At 40.9% G+C, this 26,194-nt stretch overlaps 1 protein-coding gene across 2 annotated transcripts in view; it reads left to right on the top strand.

Annotated features, from left to right (window-relative positions):
• The window catches only part of TGFBR3 (transforming growth factor beta receptor 3), a 121,333-nt gene extending 98,840 nt beyond the window's left edge, over nucleotides 1-22,493 (top strand). For both annotated transcript variants that reach the window (XM_056355760.1, XM_056355761.1), the window contains 7 exons: nucleotides 1,485-1,616; nucleotides 1,877-2,044; nucleotides 4,716-5,015; nucleotides 5,829-5,949; nucleotides 10,023-10,058; nucleotides 12,144-12,251; nucleotides 18,676-22,493. In XM_056355760.1, coding sequence (XP_056211735.1) covers nucleotides 1,485-1,616; nucleotides 1,877-2,044; nucleotides 4,716-5,015; nucleotides 5,829-5,949; nucleotides 10,023-10,058; nucleotides 12,144-12,251; nucleotides 18,676-18,794 — 984 coding nt within the window. In that variant the 3' untranslated portion in view covers nucleotides 18,795-22,493. The remainder of the gene's footprint in view (nucleotides 1-1,484; nucleotides 1,617-1,876; nucleotides 2,045-4,715; nucleotides 5,016-5,828; nucleotides 5,950-10,022; nucleotides 10,059-12,143; nucleotides 12,252-18,675) is intronic.
• The last annotated feature ends 3,701 nt before the right edge of the window (nucleotides 22,494-26,194 follow it).

The following is a 26,194-nucleotide window of genomic DNA, read 5'->3' as shown; positions in this document are numbered from 1 at the left end:
GCTTTGATGTACCCATACATAAGAAGCACTACATAGCTGTAAGGAGGAATAGGAATGAAGTTTTGTGATTGCACAAAGCAATACCAGTTAATTCATATGCTGAATTATTTTAAGTGAATTCTTTTCTTCCAAAATTACATGTGTAAAAGGCTTTCAAAATGTGTGGAAAAGACATTATCTGTGCATGCTTCTCTTATAATTGGATTTCTATTTGCTATCAGTTGATGTACGTGATGAAGGGACTCTTGAGTACTTGCATATGAGTGATGATGCTAAGGAGCCCAGTTAGGTTCTGAGTGACTGCTTCCAGACTGGCTCAGTTTATGAGCTTGAGTACAGCGCAGCTAATCTGGGTTGGAAATTAATAACACGTTTTTCTTGCTGAGCTTTCCAGTATGTAGAAGTAACCTTGGCAAATGATGGAAAGCCTTTGGTCCAACCCAAACACAGCTAAGGCAATCTGATCTGACCTTGCCTGGCTAAAACTGTTCTGTACTGGCAATTCTGTAGCACCTAACTCTAATTCAGAAACAGTCCCAAACCAGGACTGTGGATAGAAACATCTCCAAACTACAGAATAGCACGTGTCTGCAGTTAAATACTGTCACTGTCCCTGTATTCTATTATGGCCCAAACTAAAATGGATATTTTCCTCGTTTCTCCATTTTGTCTTTTAATAATCTTGGCTACATCCTTAACTCCAAGTCATGTATGGTATCTTTTGGAATTTTGGAGCATTTCTCCTAAAAAATAAACACCATGCAGTGGAGCCTCAGAGAATGTCTCTATCACTTCTTAGCAGTTGCTGTGTGTCCAGAAAAACAAAGACAAAGTCCTGGAAGGGAGGGGACTAGCTGAGGAGCTGCAGGGCATACAGAAGCAGAGTACAGAACAGTGGAAAACAAAACCAGGATTTTTCAGGGGAAGAAATGGTGAAGTGTGCAAAGGAGGGGGGAAAAGGCGGGGATGAAATCCAGCAGAAATTCAGAGAAAAACAAGGAAGGAAAAGATGAAGAAAGGAACATGATGCTTTTGGGTGTACATGTCTGAAAACATTATGCAAATGACAGAAGAGAAAATCCTTTAATGACCCTAAACACTTTCAGTGATTTTCCATGAATGCATTAAGGGAAACTGTAAGTTGCAAAAAAATCAGTTTAGAAAGGCATTTCTTTTTTCAGTGTTGGTTATAGAAATACCAGAAATAGAATGGAAATGCTAGGCTGCTCTTTCAGACACCAGCACCCAGACTGGTGTCTTTGCTGGCTCTGAATTCTGGAAAAAAACTTAAGGGGTGTTCTCTAAATATAACTTGCCTATCTTACATGCTCAGCACAAGGCTGTTTAAGATGTGCTTTCACCATCTGCTTAGCTGGTGCACTTCTTTTGTCCTCACATTGTTCTGAAGAGAGAAGAAACTAAAGCCATGAAGAGAGAGTGCTCAGTTATCACCTAATTTTATGCATTTGCAACCTTTTGTACAGATTGTCATTCAACTGTCATCACCAGCTGAAAGCAGCGGTTTTGATGATGACGACATGGAATCAGGTGATAATGGATTTCCAGGGGATGCTGATGAGGGAGATGTTACTTTCTCCAGCTGGCCTGAAATAGCGGTATGTTACTCTGGGGTTTGCACCTTGGCAATAGAGAAATGTCTATTGTAATAGGCACTTCACATAAATTACATTAATTGTATAGCAATTAATTTGTCTTTTAAACACATTTCTTCTCACTTCCATTTCTTGTGACCCTGCTGAAGATTTGCACTAAGTAGGTGTAATGTGGGTGGGCCTGTATTGTACACTCCAAATTTGTCCTCATCCCGCTACTGCTCCTGACTCAGGATGTTATTGTATTGGTTTTTTCATTTCAGTTTAATTGCACGCTGCACCAGCCAGAGGATGACAGAGGCATTTTCTGGCCTCCTGAACCACACATCACCAATGTGACCTTCAACATGGAGCTGTACAAAACAGATCTGTTCCTTGCTCCCACCCAAGGACTCTTCTCCGTTGCTGAGAACGGGCCAGTATATGTAGAGGTAACAAACTGAAAAAGACTTTCCAAGTAACAAACATTTTGCAAGGCTGTGCAGCTGAGCCAGATCTGGTCTTAGCAGTTGAAATGTCTTATGCAGTTGCTTTAGGCAGGTAGGGAGGTACTTTGGTGGCTGCAGAGAACAGACACTGTAGGGTAAGAAGCAGCCAATGTTTTGGGTCAAAACCAAAGGATTCCTGCAAAATGCATGAATGTAACTGCGAGGTAAATCGGTTATTCTTGCCAAATCTGCTTTTCTTTGCAGAACTTAAAGGTGGTTTCTGAGCTCTTGTTCTGAACTGATGTTTCCTGATGGAGATTTCAGGGTTCAGTTTATTGGGTAATATGGCTGAACCTCATCTGGAAGGTGTAAACGTGCAAAAAATGATAAGTGTCTGTCTTCCATATGCTAGTGTTCTTGGGTTACAAAGTTAGTACAGAATCTGACCTCTCTCCAGTCCACTTACAAACACCAGTTACAATCCTTTTTAATGCTATCATGTCAGTTCTAACAGCTTTAGATAAATAAGACCAGCAAAGTCAACAGCCAGATACCCTTGACTTCAGTTGTATTTTGGACCTGGTATTACTTCCATGTGTTGCTAAGTTGCCTGTGAAATCTGGGGGAATTTCAGACCAGTACAGTCTGTATTTATAAAGGTAGACACATGAACAGAATTTTGCATTTTTCAAATAATGGTAAGCATTAATAAATGTAACATTGGCAGTGAAGCAGTATCACCAGTTTATAGATCAGTAAATCACCAGAGGAGACCAGGAAAATGAGTATGTTGACTGAAGCAGTGCTGTGCCATGTGTCTCTTGCACAAGTTAGTTTTTTGTGAGCCCACGTTGCACGTGATAAGCATCGTGGCCCATTTGACATTCGTGCAGTTCTCTTCATTGTTTCAGTGTGTTGTGCCTCCTCCTCATTCTCTACCCAGTGAAAAGTACTTAAGACAGTTACAGCAAAAAAAAAGTATGTCACACTCAGTTAAGAATATGCTTACAAAAGGCATGTTATTTTTTTCATTTGGATAAAACCAGCTGCTTCCTTCAGTGATCTGGGATGAATCCCCTTGGCTCCAAGCCCTTTGAATTTGTCTGGTTCTGGAGCTGTTTATTCAGACAGACGTTCTGATTTCTTCATCACCTGTCCTGGCAGAAGCTGGTTTTTTTGTTTCTCCTTGCACAGTGGAAAATCTGTATCGGTATTGAACTTCTGTGACTCCATTTTTAGCTGACAGATTATTTCTTTTTGCTTGTTTGTTTCTGTTTTGCTTTTTTTATTAACAAATATATTTTGGGTTTTGCTCAATAAATTGCTTAGGTCATAATCTGTAAGAACTTTATATATCCCTTTTCCTTTTCTGCTACAAATATTTTTTGTATTTGAATTTTTTGGCCTTTTTTTCTTTGTTTTCTATTGTCAATTTCTTATCATATTTTGGTCTCATCTTCCTCCAGTCGTTCTCTTCTTTCCTTGAGATATCATTCATCCTTTTGTTTACCTGCCGGTGTTTCATGATACTGTAGTATGCCTGTTCTCCTTGCCATAATCTGTTTTTTTTAACTAGTTTAGACTATCAGCTCGTTTACCTGTCAGTATCTGCGGCTTGACTTTCATTCATCAGTCTTTATTTCTGTTCTTTTTAGAAGACGGTCTTTCTTGCTTAGATGCTTCAGCACATCCCTTCATCTCTAATTTGATTGCTGCTCACTTAAGGGAGGCAAAAAATGCAAAATATCTGTATTTGTACAACTCATAGCATCTGAAAATTTCTGTACAGATTGCAGGAAAATTTGGTAGGCTGTTCCTTAAATATACATGCAGCAGCATATACGGATTAGGTACATGTATAATGCACATGAAGGAGAACGAAATTTTCTTGTGGAACTCTTCATCAGGCAGTATTAACAGTTAGGCACAACACTTCTGTTGTTTATTAAGAGCAACATGCTTCATTTGTTACAAATTCCATTTTTTTTTTTTCCTAATTACTCTGTAGCATTTGTTGTCTGCATTCCAGCTGAACAACATCAGTGCCCTGGAAGTTTGCAGTCTTAATTATTTTTCATAAAATATTATGAATTTCAGACTTACAGTAAACTAAAAGGATCATTTCTTAAGAAATCATGGCTTTTTAGGAGGCTTCCCTACCCCCCAGTCCAGGAATGCCACCCACACATCAGACCGTGACCTCCTCTCTGCCTCTGCATTCCTCTCCTGGCTGGGGGTGGGTTCTCTGTTGTGGCTGTTGCTTTTACCTTTTTTCTTTTTCATTAAAGTTTTAAACAGATACAAAGACAGGGAATTAGTAATTTACTTCCCTATGGCTCTGTTGCAGTCTGTGTGTCTGAGGGAAGCAGCGCCATCTCAGGTGGCAGTCACGGTCATTCACGGCGTGTCTGATACGGGCTGGGTTTTTCATCTGCTTTCTGAAAGATAAGGGATTGTATTTGTGCACGGTTATACTATTAAACAGCCGCTGGTTTTGAAACCACAGATTTTCTGTCTCCCTGTTTGACAGTCTACACTTAACATTTAGCCTTCAAAATGCATCAGATTGGAAGTGGCACTGGAAAAGTGCTTAAAAAATTGTTGAAAATGTTAATGAAATGTGAACTAAAAATGTCATTTCTGAGATCTTACTGTCTCTTTCTTTTTGATGCAGGTGTCTGTGACTAAAGCTGACAGATCCTTGGGCTTTGCTATTCAAACATGCTTTGTTTCCCCGTTTTCAAATCCAGATAGAATGTCTGACTACACCATTATAGAAAACATTTGTCCTAAAGATGAATCTGTTAAATTCTACAGCATTGAGAAGGTGAACTTTCCAATACCATATGCACAAAAGGACAAAAAAAGATTTAGCTTTGTGTTTAAACCTATGTTCAACATCTCACTGCTCTTTCTTCACTGTGAGCTGACTTTGTGTACAAATAAAGACAAAGATACTCAAGGACTGCCAAAGGTCAGTAATTTATGAAAGTCTAAACTTCTGATTTAGGTGAAAATAAGGTATATTTTCACCTGAACTTTGAAGAGAATAAATGGTTTTCTGTGGAATTGATGTAATGAACATGCTATCTCTAGGCTCAAGGTTTTAATAGATAAGTGTTACGATGATGTGCATTTTGACTGTATAATCTACAGTTTGTGTTTAAATTTCATCAGGTGGTTATATGGGATAAATAGAAACTGCTTTTTATTATGCAAATGGTTCAGATTTATCTTTGATATCCATATCACATCTATATCCAAAGTGCAAACAATGTTAGCTTTAATTTCCAAAGACATGCATAGTATCAGATAATATTGCAGTCTGATTGTTACGAAAGAGAATGGCCAAATTTTGCTTTATAAATAATGGAAATGGCTGTAAGTTAAAGAATGTGTTCTAAGAATTTGGAATTTATTTTTACTTTTGCATTTATGTACAAACCCCTTAAAATGTTGTTGTTGCTTTTTTAAGATACTTTGTCATTGTTGATCAACACATGTTGGTGGCTACAGTTTTGGCTACCAGATTTTTAAAAACCATTTAAATACAATAGTAACACTTTATAAAGGTTAGAGAATCCTTAATGCAGGCAAAGGTTGCATCCTGAAGCACAGCGACGGATTGCATTTCCAAGTAGATTACCTGGGGATTGTTTGGAGGTTCTCTTCTGTTTCTGGTAAAGAATATAGATAAAACTGATAATGAGGCAACTGTGTAGCTGGTACAGCTGTCCTGGCAGACAGGCAACTATCCGACCTTACACACTGCCTTTTCCACTTGCAGTGTATTTCTCCTGATGAAGCTTGCACCTCTCTCAATGTGGATATGATCTTGGCTATGATGCACAACAAGAAAACCTTCACCAAGCCCCTTGTTGTAGTAACACATGAAGGAAAAGCAGAAGGTAGGAAAAATAGCTTTATTCAACAACTCAAGCTCAATGTATTATATTGTGTAGCATACAGCCACTTGAAATGGAGGACTCCAAGTACGTGGTATTGTATAATCTTGTGGTGATACTGTGTTTGTAAGATGTTGTTTGTTTAGACATTTCCCTGGCAGCAATCATCATGGCAGTTCATTACCTGTTTTTAACTGTCTTCATTGATCTCTGGACATGTGGTTTTGCCAGGCATTGAGAAAGGGATACCATACTACACAAAAATACGGGTTTCAGAAGTGTGAATATAGCAGTAGCTCTTGCAGCAACTTCTTGTTGCCCAGAGATCAAAGGCAGTGCTCTGCTCCCTGCTGTATCATTTCTTTATTGCAGTTGTAAATATGTATTTAAGAATAACAACAATGGAATTACAAGTATTGAGGGCAGTAAAGCCTGATAAGTTTGTAAAGCAAAGGGATGGCCACTGGAGAGAGACTCATTAGACTGTTAAACTATTAAGAGCAAAGTATGAGCTACACAAAAGTATTTTAGTTCCACTTTGGTGGGGCTTATTTGATTATGTAGTCTTTATGGAAAAAAACATGAGTGTGGCTAGTAACTGGTTGAAGGAGTTGGAAAGGTTGAAGAGCACTGTGAGATAACGCCAAACAGCATGATGGGACTATACTTGAGCTTAAGAATATGCCCTGTGAGTGATGGGAAATAGGAACTGTTTTCAAAGCTTCATTTAATTTGAAAGTTTTTCTTAGTGAATCCCTCTGACAACAGCATCAGTCATTTTTTTATGCATCCATAGCAGAAAATGCATGTGCATTATCTTTTCTTTTTCTGTTAGCATGGGAGTTCAGTCAGAAGCTTCAGAGGCTTCATGTGCACGTCAAAATTTTCCAATTGTGTCCAAAGGCTGTTTGACCTTTGGAATGCTTTTTGAGGAGTGTCAAAAGGATTGGGATCAGAAGTCCTTTAACCTCTGTTGTACACTGCATGCTTTTTAGTCTCCGAACAATTTGAAGTATCATACAGCATTGCCAGGGGACATATGCAACAACTGTGTCTATTTAACTCTGCAAGTCAGCTCATGGTTAGGTTTTGGGTTTTTTTACAAATTTATTAATACTAATCAAGTCTGCTATGAATTAAAGGCAAGTATTTCAGCTATCAGTGAGGTAAATTAAAAGTGCTTTGGGCCTGATTCTGCACTCTTTCTTTTTGCAAATTTCTGATTATTTTTTTTTTGTGGTGGTTATTCGATTGGGTATGAGTAAATCCTACAACTAAGTTCAGCTTTCAATAAACAGACTTGTACTCTGAGCTCTTGCCCTTCCGATGTGTGGAGCATTGTGCGCAGCTCCCGTCTCGCACTGCACTCAGAATGTTGTCTTTGTCAGAGGCACAAGGTCTTAGTGTGCAAAGATGAGCTAAATTTATAAAGATTAGTTACAAGACAACAGTGTGATAGAGTATCTTGTTGCATTGTGGGTGATTTAGTCTAATTGTGGGATGTTTGGTGGAAGTCTCCGCAGCATATCACAGCTTTCAGACATGATACAAAGTGGCACATTAACAACGTGGCTTTGTTGGTATGTGGCTGTTCTGCAGTGAATCAAGCAACTCCGTTCTAAAAGCCAAATGCTGTTGTTGGCCAATATGCGAACGTAAGATTTGGAGAAGAAATTATATCGCATTACTGAACAGGAGAATTTACATCTCAGGGGTGGTGTTCTTCAGTTTCTTTCATGTGAACAGGCCAGCTTTCATTGTTGTAAACCATACTATGTGAGTTACTACCAACGGATCTGCTTCTCCAAGCCAAATGTAGAAGTAATGTGCTTGACACTTCAAAAGTCAGAGCAAACTGATCATTGCACAGTTGTTGTCTTTTTTCTTCAGACATAAGCTTATGACTGTCATTGACTGTAGTAGAAATCACAACTGTATATCTAAATGAGAATAACTTTCTCCCCTCCTAATTTTGTTAGTTATTTACAAGCTCAGTTGCTTACAGTATTGCAGTAGATCCCAATGGAAGTGTCTAAAACCTGACTCCATGCTACGTTCTTTCCCTTTGCATGCCTGCATTTCACACACATGCTTTCCTCCACTTCAACAAAGAGCATATGGATGGTCATTTAGGTGCCAGGAAATAAAGGTTCTGCTCTTAAAATGAGGTACCAATGTAATTGTTCAGGTTGTGGAGTCTTTAGATTACTCTTTCTACAGCAAAAGGAGACAGGTCATAGAAAGGAGATCATGTGAGCAGCTAACAAGTGCCTCTGTCCTACAAAGATATAGAAAATCATGATGATTTCTAAAGGCTGGCTGCTGATGTTTCTAAATTGGATGTTTTTCCTGGGCCTTGAGGATTCCTACTGCTTCAGTGTTGCTCTGAGGAAACCACATTAAAATACATGTAAGAACTGGATGACTGGGGGGAGCTGATAATGGGCTACACAGCCTATCATTAATTAGCAGACTTTATATTCCCTTGGTAGGGAAGCCAATGACAGAACAAGCATGAAAAATTCATTCTCCCCTCAACTGAGAAGGCTTTTTCTTGGCACTTGGGATATGCTAGTGGAGTGTTTGGACAATCTGATAGTGCCCTTACCCATGTTTGTACTGTTCAGTGTTCCTTGGTTTCTGTCCAGCCCTCCTCACAAATCAGTTACGCTTTTGCTGTTCCGTGTGCTTGATGACTTTCCAGCTTGTTTGGGCATGCACACACACACACACCCACCCCCTTCTATGTTCTCACCTGTTTCCTGTTACTGTTCCACCTGTTTCCTACCGTCCTGTCAGGAGTGATCTGAAAGAGACACTAGTGTGTTAAAGCAAGTGACAATAATGCAGCTCAAAAATAGAATGCTTTTATGGATATTGTAGATGCGTGCGTCTCAGAGCCTAATGATCTGATAGGATATGGCTGGCAGTTTAGTGCTGCCATTTGGGTTTTAGAAGTTAGAAGCATATTCTTGGTTTAAGAATGCTTTAAATAAATAAGTATACTTTTTCAGTATTTTTGAGCTGCTGTGTTTATGTGGCAATGAACCTTTTCTTTTAGTTGCTAAAGATACAAAACCAAGTATTGGGATGGGACACTGTCTTATCAAATCCCTTTACAACTGTTGCACTGAACACACAGAGATGCCAGAATTTGAATGAGATCCCTAGGTTACTGGGCAATCCAGAATCAAATTGCAGCTAATCAAACAGGTTCTTGGGTCTGAAGCCAAAATCTCTGGCTCTTCTGCTTGAGGTGGCATTCTTGGAGAAAGATAAGAGAAGGCGGTTAAGCAAAAGAAGGGAAAATTCTTTGTTTTTTAACATATGTTTACTTGTCTCTTTCTGTTACATGCTGATAATGATGCTGATATTTGATGTTGTTGCCAAGAATAATAGCTTTGATATAATAGCTATGATATCATAGCTATGATCTTTTATTGCTGATATATAATTAACAAACAAAACAAAACAAAAAAAACCCACTCAACTTCCAAGACAGAATACCAAACAGGACTGAGGAAAATGTCTAAATCAACACATATTCATGCAATTTGGACAAAGCAGTGTGTATCATGCCCTAATACTGACTTTTCTTTAGAGGTAATAGCAGTGAAATTTTAACTTTTTTTGGGGGGAGGGGTGTGATTTAGCATGCTGGTATCTCATGTTTGTGATTAATGAGTAGTCAGATGAATGTAATCACCTTAAAACAGCCTTTGCAGTCTGTGCTCTTTAAGAGCTCCGCATAGGGATAACCAGTTACTGGGAATCCGACCTGATAACATCTGGGTGGGAAAGGTTGCAGTGTACTTGCCAGCAACATATATGATGCATGAACTATACTGTAGATATGTTCCCCTGAGGAATGATCAATATACAAATAGGATTTTTCCGAGCTGAGCAAAGTTACTGAATTCAGGCTTGTTTTCCTGAAGTTCCTAGTTTGAAAAAATTGCAATTAATATCTTTCTGTCAGATCAGATACTGAAGGTTGCTTGCATAGTTTGTAGGCTTTATGTGGAACTCTGATTAATGGTTTGTGGTTTTGGTTGTGTTTTTTTTTTTTAAATTAGATCCTTCCTTTCCAAAGCCAAATGTGAGACAGCAACGTAAGTAACTCTTCAACCAATCTCTTTTAAGCCTTACACTATTGTCTAGAAAGTATTAGATCAATGAGGAAAATTATCTTCAAGCTTTCAGAGTGTGTGTGTGTATGTGTGTTAAATTCTGGGACAGAACAAATTCTGACTCTACTGCTGATTGAGAGATTCCCATCAGCATTTAGAGGGATGGGCTGTGACCTTTCTTGTATGTGAAAATCAAACTTAGGAAGGCACCACTGAGAGCCTGTCTTAGCAAGTTCATTTGCTGATGTGTGTATGTTATTTCCCTCTTCTTTGCTGAGGCCACTGCTTCCCAGTACCAGGGTTTCAACAGCAATGGCATCTTCTGGAGCTCCTGTGTCCTACTCCAAGCCTCACTCCTACCCTGCACTGCAGCTGACCATGTCCCCAGTTACTCTGGCACCAGCAGTTATAGGTCATGCTGTAGATGAGATCGCTTGATATGGATTAATTTATTTGTTCTTTCTGTTGTCTGGGTGTAGTGAATTAACCAGGATCAATTACTGACCCAGGAAGGGAAGAAAATGAGAGAAACGGCACTAGAAGACAATAATAAACAGGAGAGTGAAGGTGATCTTTAGCCAAAACCAGGAACGAATGGAGAAAAGGGAAGATTAGAAGAGGAAGTGCAAAGAACACTTTTTCCTCTGTTCCTGTCCTTATGTCTTTGGGACTAAATTTACTCAAAATAGGAAGGGGAATGAGAAATTGCTCCTGCCACTTCAGCCTCCATGTGACTTTCACCTCTCCATTAAATTTCCTCCGAAGAGGAGAGAATACTGACTGCTGGTGCCTTGTGGAAAAAACAGCTGTGTTTAGGAGAGTCTTTTCTGTTCACATTTAAAATGACCAGATGTGGCCAAAGGAGTAAAAAATAGTCTTATAGAAGAAATGGGAGAAAAGTCTTCTAAGTAATTAACTGTCAGGTGTTACATGTGCAGACTTGGTCGCAGACACCCAGAAATGCATCCTGAAGGCCCTTGCCAACAGGACCTGCTGGAGAAGACGTTTGTCAAAAGGGGAAGAGGGGAATGGCCCCAATGATCTCAGGAGCTGCTGGGCTGGAGGATGTCTGTAGGGACATCTGTTGGATGCAGGAACGTGTAAAGTGAGGGTGTTGTTTGTGTTTTGAGAACTGAAATTCCACTGAAGGATACTACTGAGAAGATCCAGTCAGCTCATTTCCTGGCCAGCTTAGTCAATAAAATATTATTCACTGGCCTAAGCCATTTTGTGTACTGGGAAACATTGAAAATACTGAAACCAGAAATCAATTCTGTGAGAAGAAATTTCCCCAAGTGATTGCTAAAAGAGTGATAATTTTAAAAAAAATAAATAGATAATTTCTAATCACCAAAAAGAAAACCACAAAAGCTGAAAGTTTCTGTTTGGATGGTTAACATTGGGGGGGCGACACATCCAGGAAACCAGATGCTGTTACCCTTGAAATGGTACTGCAGAAGGGCCTCTCCCCTAGAAAGTGATTTGTGTGTGTGTGTGTTTCTATTTTTGTGTTCTGGAATTAATTTCAGTTATTGAAAGCATTGCCAAATGTGAAAAACAATTGTTTCTATTTATGTTTTCGCTGACTTTTTGCTGGCATCTCTTCCCTCTTAACAGCAGTTCCGTTCTCCACCTAGATTTCAGACTGGACTTGCAGGAGATGTAGGGGAAAGTTTGCTTGAATGTTAGGGCATTTAAATGAAAAGCATCTTTTGCCAAAAATCTCAGCCTTTTTAAAACACGTTTTTAAGATAAATGGTTATTTAGTTGAAAGCTAGTCATTAACAGCAAACAGAAAATGCTTAATTTTTGCAACATTTTCCAGATTTGAGTGTACTGAGCTGGGGTTTTGCTTTGTGATGTGGAACAGTTGGTTGAACTGAAGCCAGTCTCTGAAAGCATCACTTCTATTTCCTTGATGCAAATCTGCTAGCCTGTTCCTTAAAATGGTGCTTAACTAACTATGAAATTTTAAAACAATTTTCCATGAAAGTGTAAGGGTGAATTTTTATAAAACAGTGTTTGCCACAGAAAATAAGTCCTTATTATGTGTGTTTACTTCTGCAGCTGTGTTCTATGGACTGGACACGCTGACTGTGGTGGGCATCGCTTTTGCAGCATTTGTAATTGGAGCACTGCTAACAGGAGCGCTTTGGTTCATCTACTCCCGCACAGGTAGGGATGGGGGCTCTTGCAGATCTCGGTGCAGATCATGCCGCAGGAAATGCGGTGTGGTCTGAACTCTTGCAAGGTGGAAGGAAAGGGAAACGGGGCCAGCAATGGCTATTCTGGATTTCTTTTCTTGCTTTCTGTTCTTACTAAGGTGTTTTCCAGCAGCTCCTCCCATAAGCCTGTTGATGCATATCAGCAGATTGATACCCACCCTTCCCTAAAGGGAGGTGTTATGCATTATGAATATGATGTAAAATTTGCTAAAATAATTTTAAACGCAAACCTTGAAAGCTCACACGGGGCATGAGTAAAACTGAGTATTCCTGGCTTGTGCGTTATCATTAGTAGCATCTCTGTATTTAAAATTTAGGTAACATTTCTGTTAATGGATATCTTCCAGTTCCCGTACTCCTTTTTCAAAAAATTTTGCAGCTACTAAATTAGGCTGATGGGACTGGGAATGTGATGTGATCGGTACAAGCAGTGGGCCAAATGGCTAAGAGAATGCTTTATTTACATAGACATATTCTGGATATAACTAGACTTGAAAATGTTTCTTGGGCCGTGATTGCACAGAAGTTTTGCCCCAATTATTTGTTCCTCCATTCTTCAACTGTTACGTTAAATTGGTAGAAATCACATGTCATCTCAAGTAATTGTGTCCAACCAAATAACCAGGAGTGTACTGGAATTGGTGCAGCCTTCATACATAGGTAATTTTTCAGTATCTCCTCAGAATTTTTTTCCACACTAAGTTAGCAGAAATAAAGTACTGTATTGCAAGAAGAGGGAGTTTGGGGCACTCTGTGTTCCATGTAATCTGCAAGGTGGTACAAAGACTGGACACTGATGGGGCCTTGATTTGCAGCATCTGACCTTGGCTGCCTGTGGATTATGGGGTATCTCAAGATCTTTACAGCATACTGGACTCCCAGCTACTTCCACTTTTGACCTTGGAAGACCCTGCCAAGATCTCTGGGAGGTGGGGAGAATGTGAGGTCAATTACTGCAAACCTTTGCAGCTCTGGAGCACTGGAGTTCTCCCATAGCCCACTGCAGGGTTTTTTTTGGCATCTAAAACCTTACGGAAGCTATTTAGGAGTGAGAATCCTGCCCTATTGGGTCAGAGCTTCTGTAAATATTATGACCCAGGAGTTTAGGCTAATTTGGAAAAAAAAAAAAAAAACCAAAAAAACCAACAGCCAACTGTGTTTTTTTTTTCAGTTGGCAGTATAACAACTTTGTATAAGCAATTCTAATACTTCTCAATGCATCAGCTGTGTATGAAGCTTGTTTGGAATTGAGGCTGATGTGGAACATTTAAAGGTTGTGATAATATGTATAAATAGTATAATTCTGCCTCATATACTGCTGAAACATTGTGGAAGAAAAGTGCGTTCATTTTCAATGAGTAAATGTATAAGCTAAGAAGGTAATTTCCAAACAGGTAGCATTTGTCAACAAGAAACTAAAACAATTGTTAAATTAATACCACTGGCCCTGCGTTTGTGGAAGTTCAATCTCTGTTCTTATACAGAACCATCTATAGACACGTTGTGTGTCAGTAGTCAAGGAACACTGGGAAGCCAACACAATAAATCCTTCAGCAACAATAGGACTTGGACCAATCCCATTAAAAGAATAATGTTAACAAATTCTGTCAGTCACAGAGACCATATACAAATAGTGGAGAGGGCAGCTGCTATGGTTTTGTGTTTGAGAGATGAGAATAAATGGAAAAAAAAGGCCGTACAAAAAGTAATAAATGAGAAGAAAGGAAGGGGATGTTGTGACTCATCAGATCAGAGAATCACAGAAATGATAAAAAAATATCTAGGAAGTTATCTGGTTCAGATTTTCAAAGGATTGTGAAAGTGAACCACTGTTCTGTGCACGTTATTTTTCTGCGCATATTATCTTGTATCTGCAAAGCACAACTTGAATCAGACTGCAGTGAGGGCTCTGGTAGGCACAGTCTCTTAGAGGACAACTCTGTGGCAGACGAGATAATCCAGCTGCAGTGAAAACAGCTGGCTGCAGACTTTTGTTAAAATAAGGAGGCAAAAAAAGAGATAATCTAGATTTCATCTACAGAGTGGCTGGTTTTTTGCCATTAGATAATTAATGCATTGCTGAATTGTGTTCTGAAATCTCATCTTTGGTTATAAGTAGAACTGGGTTTTGAACACATGATTTAGACCAAAGGTTGGAAAACACAAGATCACTCTAAAACTGCCTTTTGGTGATAATCAAGAGCATTGACAAAAGTTACTGCTGATGGAGAATGGCAACTTGGGATGTGTGAAGTAAGGTATCTTTGTTGCCGTAGTGCTCTATGCAGTACAGCTAAAGGCCACCTTTTTGCCAGTAGTAAGAAGGTTTGCCAATACACTTTTATCAGTAGGTCTCTGTTGGCAGACTCATTCTAGCTTGAAGGCAGCTTTACATGAATGAGCTCTTCTGTTCCTTTTGATAGGCTGGTAACATTAAAACCTCAAACAATTGGTAGCAGAAAAGAACTACAAAATAAGCAGAATGTCATCTCCAAATACTGAACAAGGATTGTTGTGTTGAATTTTTTTTATGTAGGGCTTTTGTTGATTGCAGCCATGAAAAATTTCTGCCAAAACATCAAAATTATGCCTTAGAATACTCTAGATTCTCTGCAACAATTCAACATGGAGTACAGATGTTCTAAGATACACAGGTAGTAAGGAAAGAGAGAGGGGTAGATAGGATTATAGCAACAGAGGAGATACTTTAGCAGGCTTCTGCAGAAGGACTCTGTACTTTTGATCCTTTCTCCAGCCAGTTAAAGGACATGAAAGGTAGCTGAAATCTTTCCATAGTGATGTTGGTCCTGCTGGGAGAGAACCCAAGAACAAAGGCAAAAGTAGCAGAGATTTGCCACAATTAACGCAATTAAACCAATTACCTGGGTGTCTTGTGAAGAAGCAGAAGTTTTGCAGTGTGCATGGATGCAGAAACCCTTCAAAATTTAACCATATAAAAATACCTATCAAGGTAATGTCTGTCTTAATAGGGATAGTTGACTGTGTTTGGGAAGGGACATGCACAAGTGGCAATTAGTTAATGAGACTGCTAAACCAAGTAAACTGTATTACAGCAAGCGTCGGTGGCTTCATTCTCTTAGAAAGCGTGCTTTCCTTCTCCAGGCAGTGTTGCAAGTTAAGAGGATAAAATGTTCCAAAATCTGAGAAGTTAAAAGCGTCCCTCCTCCCCCACTTCTCCCTTTTTATGGGATCTGATTTAAAATAAACTGACATAGCAACCAATTATATTTGGCAAATGGAGATAGAAAAGCAAACATTCAGACTTCCTGGACAGGGAGTACAGCTGGCAGCTTTCCTAAGTGTGAATAATAAAGTGCATGTTGTCGCATTCAGATGGGTAAAAGCTTGTTTACTGTCAATAGATGAGACATGTCCATTTTGAGTAGTTCTGGTTCACTAACATGAGATACATGAAGCTGTTTACATGAAAAAGACAGATGGGGAATGCCTCTTCAGTGATACATTTCTTTATGTCCTTTTCGTGAATATTCTTTAAAAAACCTTTGCTACAGATTAGCTAGGTGTTGAGGAAATAAAACGCAGGAAAAATCAGCCAGCCCAGATGCAGTTGCTAGACTGTGTTTCATAACATCACCGTGATTTGGATCTTTTTTTCCTTGAGGACATGGAGAATTTGTCGTTGTTCAGCAAGCGATTGTGGTGTCTCGGAGCTGCTGATCGTGCTTTAGAGATGAGGTGCTGCAGAGGCAGTGGTATTACAGCAGAGGGAAAGGGGCTCCCATCCCAAATGGAGGGGAAGGTGCCTCTTAAGGCGCTTTCCAGAGGAGCTGGGAGGAGCAGAGCGAGCTGCTGGGCTCGCACAGGGACCCTGACACTGTGCTTGTCACTTTGCCATTAAATAAAAACAACATGTGTTTAGCTTATAAATGAATTTATGGTTAAATGCATACAGATTGTATTGACATGCCGAGGCTGACGCAAAGCCGTGTGTAATCATGTGGTTTGTAAAATGGGTAACAGAGCTGCAAGGGAGGGCGCGGGGGCCGGGGGCCCGGCCGGGGGAGCCCAGCAGAGCCGCTGCATGGCTTCTGGCTGCCGGCGCAGGGCTCGCCGTGCTCTCGTGTTTGTGTTGGCTTGTTTTGGTTTCATGAAAGGGAGTTTGCTTATCACTGCCTTTATAAATATATCCCGTAGTACAAAAGGAAGGAAGACTTGTACACAAACAACTGGAGGAGAAGGGAGCAAGGCGGGAGGGAGGGCATCCAAAGGAGGCTCACCAAAGCTTTTACAGCAGGGTGACACGGATATTGATTTGATACAGTTCTTTCTGATGGGTTGCAAAGCCATTTCTAATGCGAATTAGAGCTGAAACTCAGTTTATTTGTGGGTGACGGGGTAGATTCTGACCTGCTGCACATGAGCAGAAAACTGCTGCTTGTGGATGAGCTCCGTAGTTATTTCTTACACTGAGAAAAAAACAATCAAAATCTGCTCACAAGAGCAAATGCTGGACTGAGTGCTGAATTCAAGAGCAAGATCCTCACCCTCTTTTTAAACATCTCATTGGCCTCCTGGGTGATGTGGTTTAGTAGTTTGTTGTTTTTCTGTCCTGTCCCATCCCTTCTTTCCTCCCCATTCCTAAACCAGTGGGGTGTAAGGCAAGAGCTGCGCGTTCTGGGGCCCTACGTGCACTTACAGCTGTGGCTGCAGCCAGCTAGCAGCAAACCTGCTGGTTTCCATTTACAAAGAGCACTTGCAGCCTCTGCTGTGAGAAATCCTCAGGCCTCCCTTGTCCGTAGCAGTCCTCCGAATGCTGAGCAGCCTGCAGAAGGACATTTTCTGGCCCAAGACACAAAGTGTTAAAGGCAGACTTCCTCCAGCCCAGCCGCATTCCGAGAAGCTCAGGGCTCTGGCAGCTGGGCAGCAGCACACAGGGCATGGGGACGTGCCAGAGCAGCTCCTGCGGGAGGAAGCTGGCTGTCCCTGCTCTGTAACCCTCTGGATGCAGGCTGTGCCTCCAGCCTTCAACCTGTCATGGAAGCAATCACTGAGGAACAGGAGCTCTACCAAATCCTGAGCAGTAAGAAGAATTGGACTCTGCAGACCTGGCCTATGGCATCGAGTTTTGGATAACCCAAGGCAACATAAAGCAGAGGATCCGTGTCACTATAAACTCATGAGCCAGGAGATGTACCAGCCTTAGATTTTTCCCAGTCCTTCCTGCCCGTGATCCGACAAAACGTTTCCATCTTGCTCCTTTGCTGGGAAAGCAGCCGTGCTGGTGCTGGTGCTGGCTGCCATGGTCAGGCTGCAGCTCAGGCAGCAGCAGTCTGTCTGTGTTACTGCGCTGAGATCACAGGTTCACATCCTGAGAGATGAGCTCAAGGGAGGGGGCAGCTACAGTGCACGTTATATAAACTTAATCTTGCCATCTGTTTTGAAGAGACTATTTTGTAATACTGCTAAGGTCGTAGAGCTGAGCACCGTAACTTAAAAATTGCCACAGTTATGGTTTCCTACGTGGCCTCGTTATGATCTTTTGGGCATTCACATAATGGTGCGATTTTTTACTTCCATGCTGGTTGAGAACTGGATTTTTTCCATAGGAAAACAGCCACAGGTGCAGAAGGGGGTGTGAGGAGAGCCGACAAAAATCTAGGTTTTATCAGGAGCCATAAATCTAGCTTTAACTCCTAGTGCTTGATTTGGCAATCCAAATGACAAAGGACTTTTAATTTATTGTCAGCAAACAATTAATAAGAAATGGTGACACTTGTTCTCGCTACAGGGTATGCACTACACATACTGTGGTAGCTATAGGGGAACTTCCTGCATGTTATATTTGGTATAAATCAAGTCAAGCTTGCAGGGTAGGGTAGCCTGTTGTTTTTCTACACGAAGAAAACTGGCCATGTCTCAGGCTATGTGGCATCCAGCTGATGGAAGAACATTGTCTTCAGCTCCACTTTTAGTAAATATGCTGCTCTATAAACTGGCATTAAAACAAAAGCCTACATTTCATTGGCTTTTTTCCATGAAACAGCAAAGCTATAACGTGGTCTGAGTCGTGTGACAGGACCCATTTGAGTGACAGCTGACAACAGAAGATGGACATTGTCTATCTTGGCAGTTTCCATCAGCTGCTTGTAAAATGCTTAAGAAAACAGCTGTATTATTTTCCCTGTGTACATAGCAAGGCTAAGGTGACAAAGTCTAGTAACATTTTCAGCAGTACTCCGTTTGAGGTCTGTCACCCAAGATACTAATTGCATGGAAATACAAACCACCAGAAGAGGAATAGTGGGAAGGAACGGATTATTGTTTACTATGATAACTAACGTTTTCAATTTCCCTTCTCCCAACCCCACTTTTTCTCCCCCCTCTCCCCTTAGGGGAAACAGCAGGAAGGCAGCAGGTCCCCACGTCCCCGCCGGCCTCAGAGAACAGCAGTGCAGCACACAGCATTGGCAGCACGCAGAGCACCCCCTGTTCTAGCAGCAGTGCAACCTAACTCGGGGGGGGCACAGCTGAGGAGCAACATAGGAGTGCATCGGTTCAAAGGACTGTGTGTAGACATCAGCTTTTTGAAGGATTGGTTTGGTTGCTTTTGAAAAAAATGAGGAGGGATTTTTCTACAGGAAAAAAAAAAAAAAAAGACTGATTTTCTTTTGGGGAAGCCACTGTGTGTGAGTGTGTATATGTGCACACAATGCATGGATAAACACAGCCTGTTGGATCTTCTATAGCATGTTATGCTACATGTGACAAAGCTACTAATTTTACAGTACTGCAACCTGTTCTAGGGGTCTGCGGGCCCTCAATGTGAAATCTATGCCAGTTTGGAAAAATGCTGCTTTGTCTATATGACTTTTTTTCTTTCCCTAAACCTTCTCATTGACACAAGGTATTCATTAAGGGAATTCAACAAGATAAGAAAAAAGATGATCTTAGGTCAAAGAATTTCTATTTGTCTAAGCAAGAAAGCCTCAAGGTCAGATCTCTTTGGTTAATAACATTTTATTACTTCAGCTATGTTTAGCCACTTTTGAGTGACCTTTGTTTTGTTAAGCTTACAGCTACAGCATCTCATTTGCTTTCCTATTGTGTTTGCAGCTTCAGGTTTTCCAGGTATTTTTGTTTTAATATGCATTAATTTGCTAATTGGAGAAAGCACACTTTAACATTCCCTTTCTTGTCCTCTGGGCCAAAGCTCTTTAATGAGATTTTTTTTTTAAAAAAACTAATATATCAAATACAGACACACACACAAGTGTTGGAGACAATTAATGGTCTTGTGCACTAACGTAGATGTGTGTTTACCCTCAATGGCAATGTCTTTATGCAAATAGATGTATACCTAAGTATACAGAGCCTAAGCTACCACTTTAACTATCGGAAAATTAACTCAGTGTTCCTTCCATACATAAAATATCTAAACCATATATATATATAAAATAAAAAACAACTGTCACTTCAGTGTATAATAGGTAGATAGAGGAGATAAAACGGGTGATTTGTTCTAATCCTTGAGCTAGCAAAAATTCCCTTTGAAATAAGGGATGATCTTGAGGGCACGAAGAATGTACAGTAGAGCCTGTTTGTGCAGGATACTGCCTATCAAAATGAAGCTGTTCTCTTAAGATATTTGTACAGTTGTTTGTGTCAAACTATCGCATGAACATTGCAATTGGATAGTCCCAAAGTACTGTCAGAATATGGACATGGCAGAAAGGTACTAATTGTCACAGGTTGGGTTTTGTAGTGTTGTTACCGTATCTTGACCTTCCAATCGATGCCAAATGAAAAGAGAAAAAGACACTTTTAATGTGTAATTGCTTGACTGTTATGTTGCCACTTTGTAATTGTAATGTGTTCTACTGATCCTTCTCCTTTGATGAAAAATGAGTGTTGTTTTGCTTTAAAAATGAGATGAGTAACTTTCATTAATTTCAGCGAAGGTTACCTGCGTTCTGCAAGAGGAGAGGGAGAGTCATTACACTAGAGTGATAGTCTGCTCTGAAGTCTGAGCTGCAGATTTCTTTTGCTGATTCTACACTTGTGCCTTGCTGATACCAGGATGGTCAAAATGCAAGACACTCAATAGATGTAAGTGCCCAGGATCAGGTGGAATATTACTCACTTTAAATCACGTCTGTTACTAAATCCTGCAAACACTTATGCACAGGAGTAACTACACGCCTCGACCTTGCTAGTACAAGCACATGCTCAACTCTACACATCGTGGCTATTCTCAGAGTCCATGCAAGACAGTCAAGTGTGTAGAGTTATACGTATGAAGTGTGTTCTACGTTACCAGGCCAATAATTAGTTCTGGTAACATCGACAGGATTGTTGCATAAGCGTAGTTATCCCCATGTATAAGGGTATGCAGGATTGGCTGTTATGTGGTGTCAGGAGGATGAATGTGCTACCTGTGTGGTTGAAAAGAAAGCGCTTTGCCTAACCTTCAGCAGAATGTATTGTATAAGCATATTCTATGTGTAAAGTCTTTAAAGATGTCTTCAAAGAAGACTAGAGTCCTTTAAGTTCAATCATAGCTATATTTTACTACATTAAATTTCTGTATAAAGATATATTTAAATGTTTTAGATAAATGTAAGTTACTCTATATGAAATGTTTAATTTCAATTACTGTGAAATTTATGTATTTTGTAAATTCTTTTCCCTGTTTTAACCCTTTCCTTCCTCAGATGTTTTATTAAGTAGTTTCTCGTAGAAAGTATTAGATTCAGTTGGTGGGATGGACAGGTTGAAAACTTTTATGTAAAATAGATAATTGTATATTTTTGAGAAACATGCTGCATTATCAATGTATTCTATTGAAAATTTACTCTAATTTTAAAATAATTTACAGATTTATATGTACCGTTGGATAAACCAAATATATAGAAAGATCAAAGAACATAGATTTGATTTGTTGACTTGTATTTGAAATAAGTTTGAATTAACTGAACTTGGTGTACTCAGCTATTTAATTCAGAAATTTTAATCAATCTGAAGTAATTATCTATTGAAAGTGTAATTTTCTTAGCAGATGGAATTACTTAGCAGATGGAACAGCCGTTTCTGCTTCAATAGAGAAAGAGAGAACCAAACCCAGGAATTCCCAGTTAATAGCTTTATTACAAAAATGTGTAGTGTTTTCCAGCAGCTGTTGAGCTGCCTGCAGTTTGGAGTGCTGATACACCTATAAGCTCTGCTTTCATAGCAGCCATTTGTCTCTGCTGCAAGTTTCTCTGTGTGGCGTGGGAAGCTCCTGAGTGCGTAACTGCAAAGCCACTGGTTCCCACCTCCATCAGACCTGGTCTCGCCGGGCTGGATTTCACGCAGCGGGTACCTGCAGGGTGTGGAAAGCCAGTGAGGCACTTCTATCCCAGCAGAGGGCTTTAAAGCAGGGCTGCAGAGGGATGGACTCAGTGGTGAATTTCAGTGTGATGGAATCAACTGCGTAGGAACTTCTTATATAACAGGAGGATTGGGCTTAAAAGGGACACCTTCTGTCTGTAAAAGCTATTAGTAATGTACTTAAACTCCAGAGTAGACTGCTCGCTGTGTCATGCATCATCTAGTCACTAACTCAAACCTTTTACACTATTTGGTTTTGGACATTACTATATTCATGTTTCAAGGAGTCAGATCTTTCTGTGTTAGGCTATTGTTGTAGCATTTTCCACATGGAAACAATTTTGCAAAATGTCTGTAGATGCTGATGATTGTAACCTTCCCCCTGCCCTTTTCTAACCATTTCTGTATGTACCATTCTGTCTGTTATGTATATCTACCTCATGCTTCACAAGAAGACTGTACTGTTGGTTGTGCTGACAGCCCTTCATGTGAGGTGACTGTTCTGCCCTGTTGTTGTTTGTCATTCATGGGGATGTTCATAGCGTTATCAGATGTTTGCTGCCATGCTCCTGCCAGTTCCAAATACGGTATTTTCACTTTTGAATAAATTAACACATTTCTTTAAGATCCAAATGCCAGGTGATTTTTTTTTAAGTCAAAGAATGGCAGAAATGTACTTGCTAATACCTGTGGCCAGTCTGAACACCCCATTTGTATTTCATATTATGTTCAGTATTTCAAAGACTTGTGGAAATGCATAGTTGTACAGTTTTGATAACCACAGTGTCACGTCATCTTAGTCTCTTGTGCATAATAAAGTATATATCAATTTATTAATAACTGATACCATGATTCATTTATTTTAAGTTGTACGGAGCCAACAGTAGTAGATAAGTTCCATCTCATTGCCGTGTCCTCAGGTCCCATAAACTTAAGTAGGAATTGTATGTGTTAAGGCAGGATTTGATTTTGTGTGACCACATCGGGTTTTTTCCTTTCTATGTTCTTTTACCCATTGGTTTTCGTTGGCTTCTCAGTGTCATGACTTCTTGCAGGAACCAGGATATATTTAGTTAGCTGTTCTTTGCTCTAATTTGAAGTCCAAAGCCCTGATTCCACAGGCATTAAGTTGTTGCCTGTCAAGACACAGGCTCTGTCACATCTTGCACAAAGCCTGGCTTGAGCACAGTCAGGTCTGAGGGTCTGCTATTAGTCCCCTGGCTGACGCAGCAAAGCTCCTTTGGGTTGTTATACCCTTGACGGCAAGTATACTGGAGACACATGAGCAAGGCTGAGATGTGTTTTCATTGCTGAAGGGTCTTCCTGTGCTAGAGCAGATAGTTTGGCCGTGTATCAGCAGGGCAAGGATTTGGGTGTTTACTATCCTGCTTACTGCTTTGTTTCCTCTATTTCATGTGCAAAATGTTCTGTGTGGGCATGCTGCAGCCATATTTCCCTGGGTTATTCAGAGGCTGTGGTTAACTCACAAAGGAGTTCCCTAAGGAAAGGGATCTGAAATGTTCGATGGTCACTTTTAAGTATCAAGAATCCCTCAGTTCAGAAAAGACTATTAATTAGAAGCAATCGTAAGCCTGCATGTTGCCTATAACTTACTTACAAATCACAGAGGTGCAATAGATTAATTGCTTCATAACAACCATATTTCAGTTTCTGCATTAAGACCATTTTTATTTTCTTTTGGAAGTGAGCTCTGTAGAGCTGACTCTCAGTGTAAAGCTAGTGGAGCTGTTCTTCACCTTCACCTTTAAGGATCTGTATTTTGACTGAAACATGTGGAAGCATGATCAGTGTTTCACAGGAGGAATTAATTTTAAAATGCAATTGTTAGGCAACAACTTGTGGTATATTTGTGTGGGTTTTAGACATTAAGAAATAAGAGTCTTGCTGTATTACAGAGTAAGCATCAGTGTTGCGCATGTTTGTTTCTTCAGGCATTTGTGAGTGAAGCAAAGATTTTGGAGAGTCAGAAACCACCAGCTGCCAGTTTCAGGAAAAACAGTTGTCCAGAGCTCTTCTAATTGAAACTGAATTAAATTTATCACAGCTTTTCCTCCAAGGCAATATAAAAGGAAAAGGAGATGATATTTTGATAAATTTTCACAACTATCACTTTGTAATTGTAAAGCCAGATATTTATGAGCTGGAAGTCTGTTTGCAGCTTGGCTTTTGTCATGTATTCCCAGATTTCCGGCCCTAGACCTGGCCTTGCGAACCTGTGTGCATTTACACTGTTTGAATGCTTTGTATGAGAAAGATCAAATTACACCACTTCACCTACCCGGAGAAGGTTATGGCTTAAATTACATTTTTATAGTCTCTCATTTGCTAGAAGCCTTCAGGGACTCGCTGCGACGTGGCCAGGAGGTGATGTGCCCCGCAATGGCCCATCCCGCCTGCCTGGCACACAGCGCTGTGCTGCAGCTTTGCTGTGTTCAGGAAAAGCGTAAAGAGGAGTTGCTTCATGGATAGTTGAGGAAGAAGAGCAGCACAAACATGTTACTCTCGCGCTTTCTTAAAGTGAGATTTCCCCCCCCCCCCCCCCCTCCAATTATTTTGGCACATATATCTGAAGAATTGGTTAAAAAATATTTGGGTGGAGTCTCCTTTTCGCTCTGCTGTTACTGCTGCTTGTAAACTGCCAGCTCCAGTAAAGAACATACCGTACTGACAAAAAATTAACCCAGTATTTAAAAAATCAGAATATTGAGTGTTAAGCAGAGAAAGCTGATGGTATTTAAAGATGCTTTAAGTGGCTCAGCAAACTCACTGTTCTGTTGACCATGTAGATTTTTTATGGTATACCTGCTAAAATCAAAGTGCCATCCCTGCAAGTGTGACTGGTCTTCCCAGTTCCCCAGGCATTTAACTTCCAGATTTGCTTTGTAAATACGGTGAAAACATAAAAAAAGTTCTCGTCTGTCTTTTTAGTGCAAGCAGGCATATCCCATGGGATTGTGAGAGCTCGGGATGTAGGGAAAGTCTTTGCTCTATGCAATATTTTTATTAGTCTGTCATCCTCAAAGTGATTAGTAACATTAGCTTTTAAGAAGGGAAAATAAACAGGAAAATTTAAGAGGATCATACAAGCAGGGCATTTGCAGCAGGAATATAGAGGTTTTTGCAAAAATTGATTGCTAAAGTATGTCGTAGAAAATTTAAATCACTGAAATGAAATAACATGAAGGAAGCAGTTAGGAAGCATCTGGAAACGGGAGGCTGAAGATGATGGCCACGCTCCGGCCCGAAAGGAGCTGGTGGGCTGCCAGGGCTGCCGTGTGCCCCCGCTCGGCGCCGCATGTCACCCGCCACTGGCAGCTGCCACTCGTGAGGCCTCGGGCACCAGCAAACCAAGTAGGATTGTTACTGACAAGACTTGTGGTACGGATGTCGGGGTACAATAAAGACATTGGGGTGGCAAAAACAGACTTTTGCAGACAAATAAGAGTTTTGTGTCAGCTGAGTGGCACGCTTTGGCTTTTGCTTCAGGAAGAAGAGCTGAGGGTTAGATGGCATGCGCTGGCATTGCAAGGAGGAGAACCGGTAAAGCACCAGGCCTGCCTCCTGGGGAGCTCCTCCACCACTAAAAACTGTGCACAGGGGTTCAAAATAAAAATCTCCATCGTGACTGAGCAAGCTTCTGCCTTTGCCTGTGCAGCTGGCGCAGGAGCAGGCGCAGGCAGGCAGACGGGCAGCCTCGCCGTGGGTCAGGGCTTCTCAGGCAGGCTCAAAATGGGGGTGTGGGGCTCAGCGCTGGCCCGAGAAGGTTTTGCAGTGGAGCTCAGGCAAACTGGGGGGAGGTGGCAGCCGGCGGGTGGATGCCAGGGGGACAGCTGAGGGGCGCGTGGCCGCATTTGGTAGTGGTTTTTCAGGAGAGGCAGGTGTTCAGGTATAGATTTGAAAGTGGACAGCCATGACAGTCCGTGTACACCCAGTGGGAGCGTATGAGGTAAAAAGTGGTGCTGTTGTGAACCTTTTTTGGTTAAATACTGCTGTTGCTGAAAGATGCATGTGGGTTTTGATGGGGAGGGAGGGTGGCTCACAGTTTAGCCCGATAGTTAAATTGCCATCTAACTGAGCTGCTGTGTGGGGAGTGGTGAAGGCCCCTGTGCCCTGCAGGACAGTGGGTGGCACCTGCAGGGTCGGGGGCTCTGGTCACAAAACAGACCTGTCCTCGCTCTTGTTTTAAGTGGAAGGAGACCCAAAGGTGGCGTTTGGATCCCAGTCCTCTGATGAAACGTGTCAAACCCTCTCTCTCTTAGAGCTGTACAACACGCTTGTCAGGTAGCTCCAGTGCACCAGGCGGCACAGAAAAAGCAGACTGCTGCAAGTGCAAGATGATGAAGGGTGCTGAGGATGTGGAGGATGGTCAGTAGAGAGAGACAGGAGCAGGTGTAGGATGACAAACGCCTACATAAAGAAGGTGGTGGGGATATATATCTATTTTACATAGACTAAGCTGGCGGTGCCCTCAGTCTGATGATGCAGGGAGGCAATGTTCGTAATTAAGGATGGAAAAAGGAGCGA

This window comes from Falco biarmicus, chromosome 11, assembly GCF_023638135.1.
Source record: "Falco biarmicus isolate bFalBia1 chromosome 11, bFalBia1.pri, whole genome shotgun sequence".
In the NCBI taxonomy this organism is placed as follows: domain Eukaryota; kingdom Metazoa; phylum Chordata; class Aves; order Falconiformes; family Falconidae; genus Falco; species Falco biarmicus.
The sequence above is the reverse complement of the archived record's forward strand: the minus strand, read 5'-3'. Positions and strand labels throughout refer to the sequence as shown.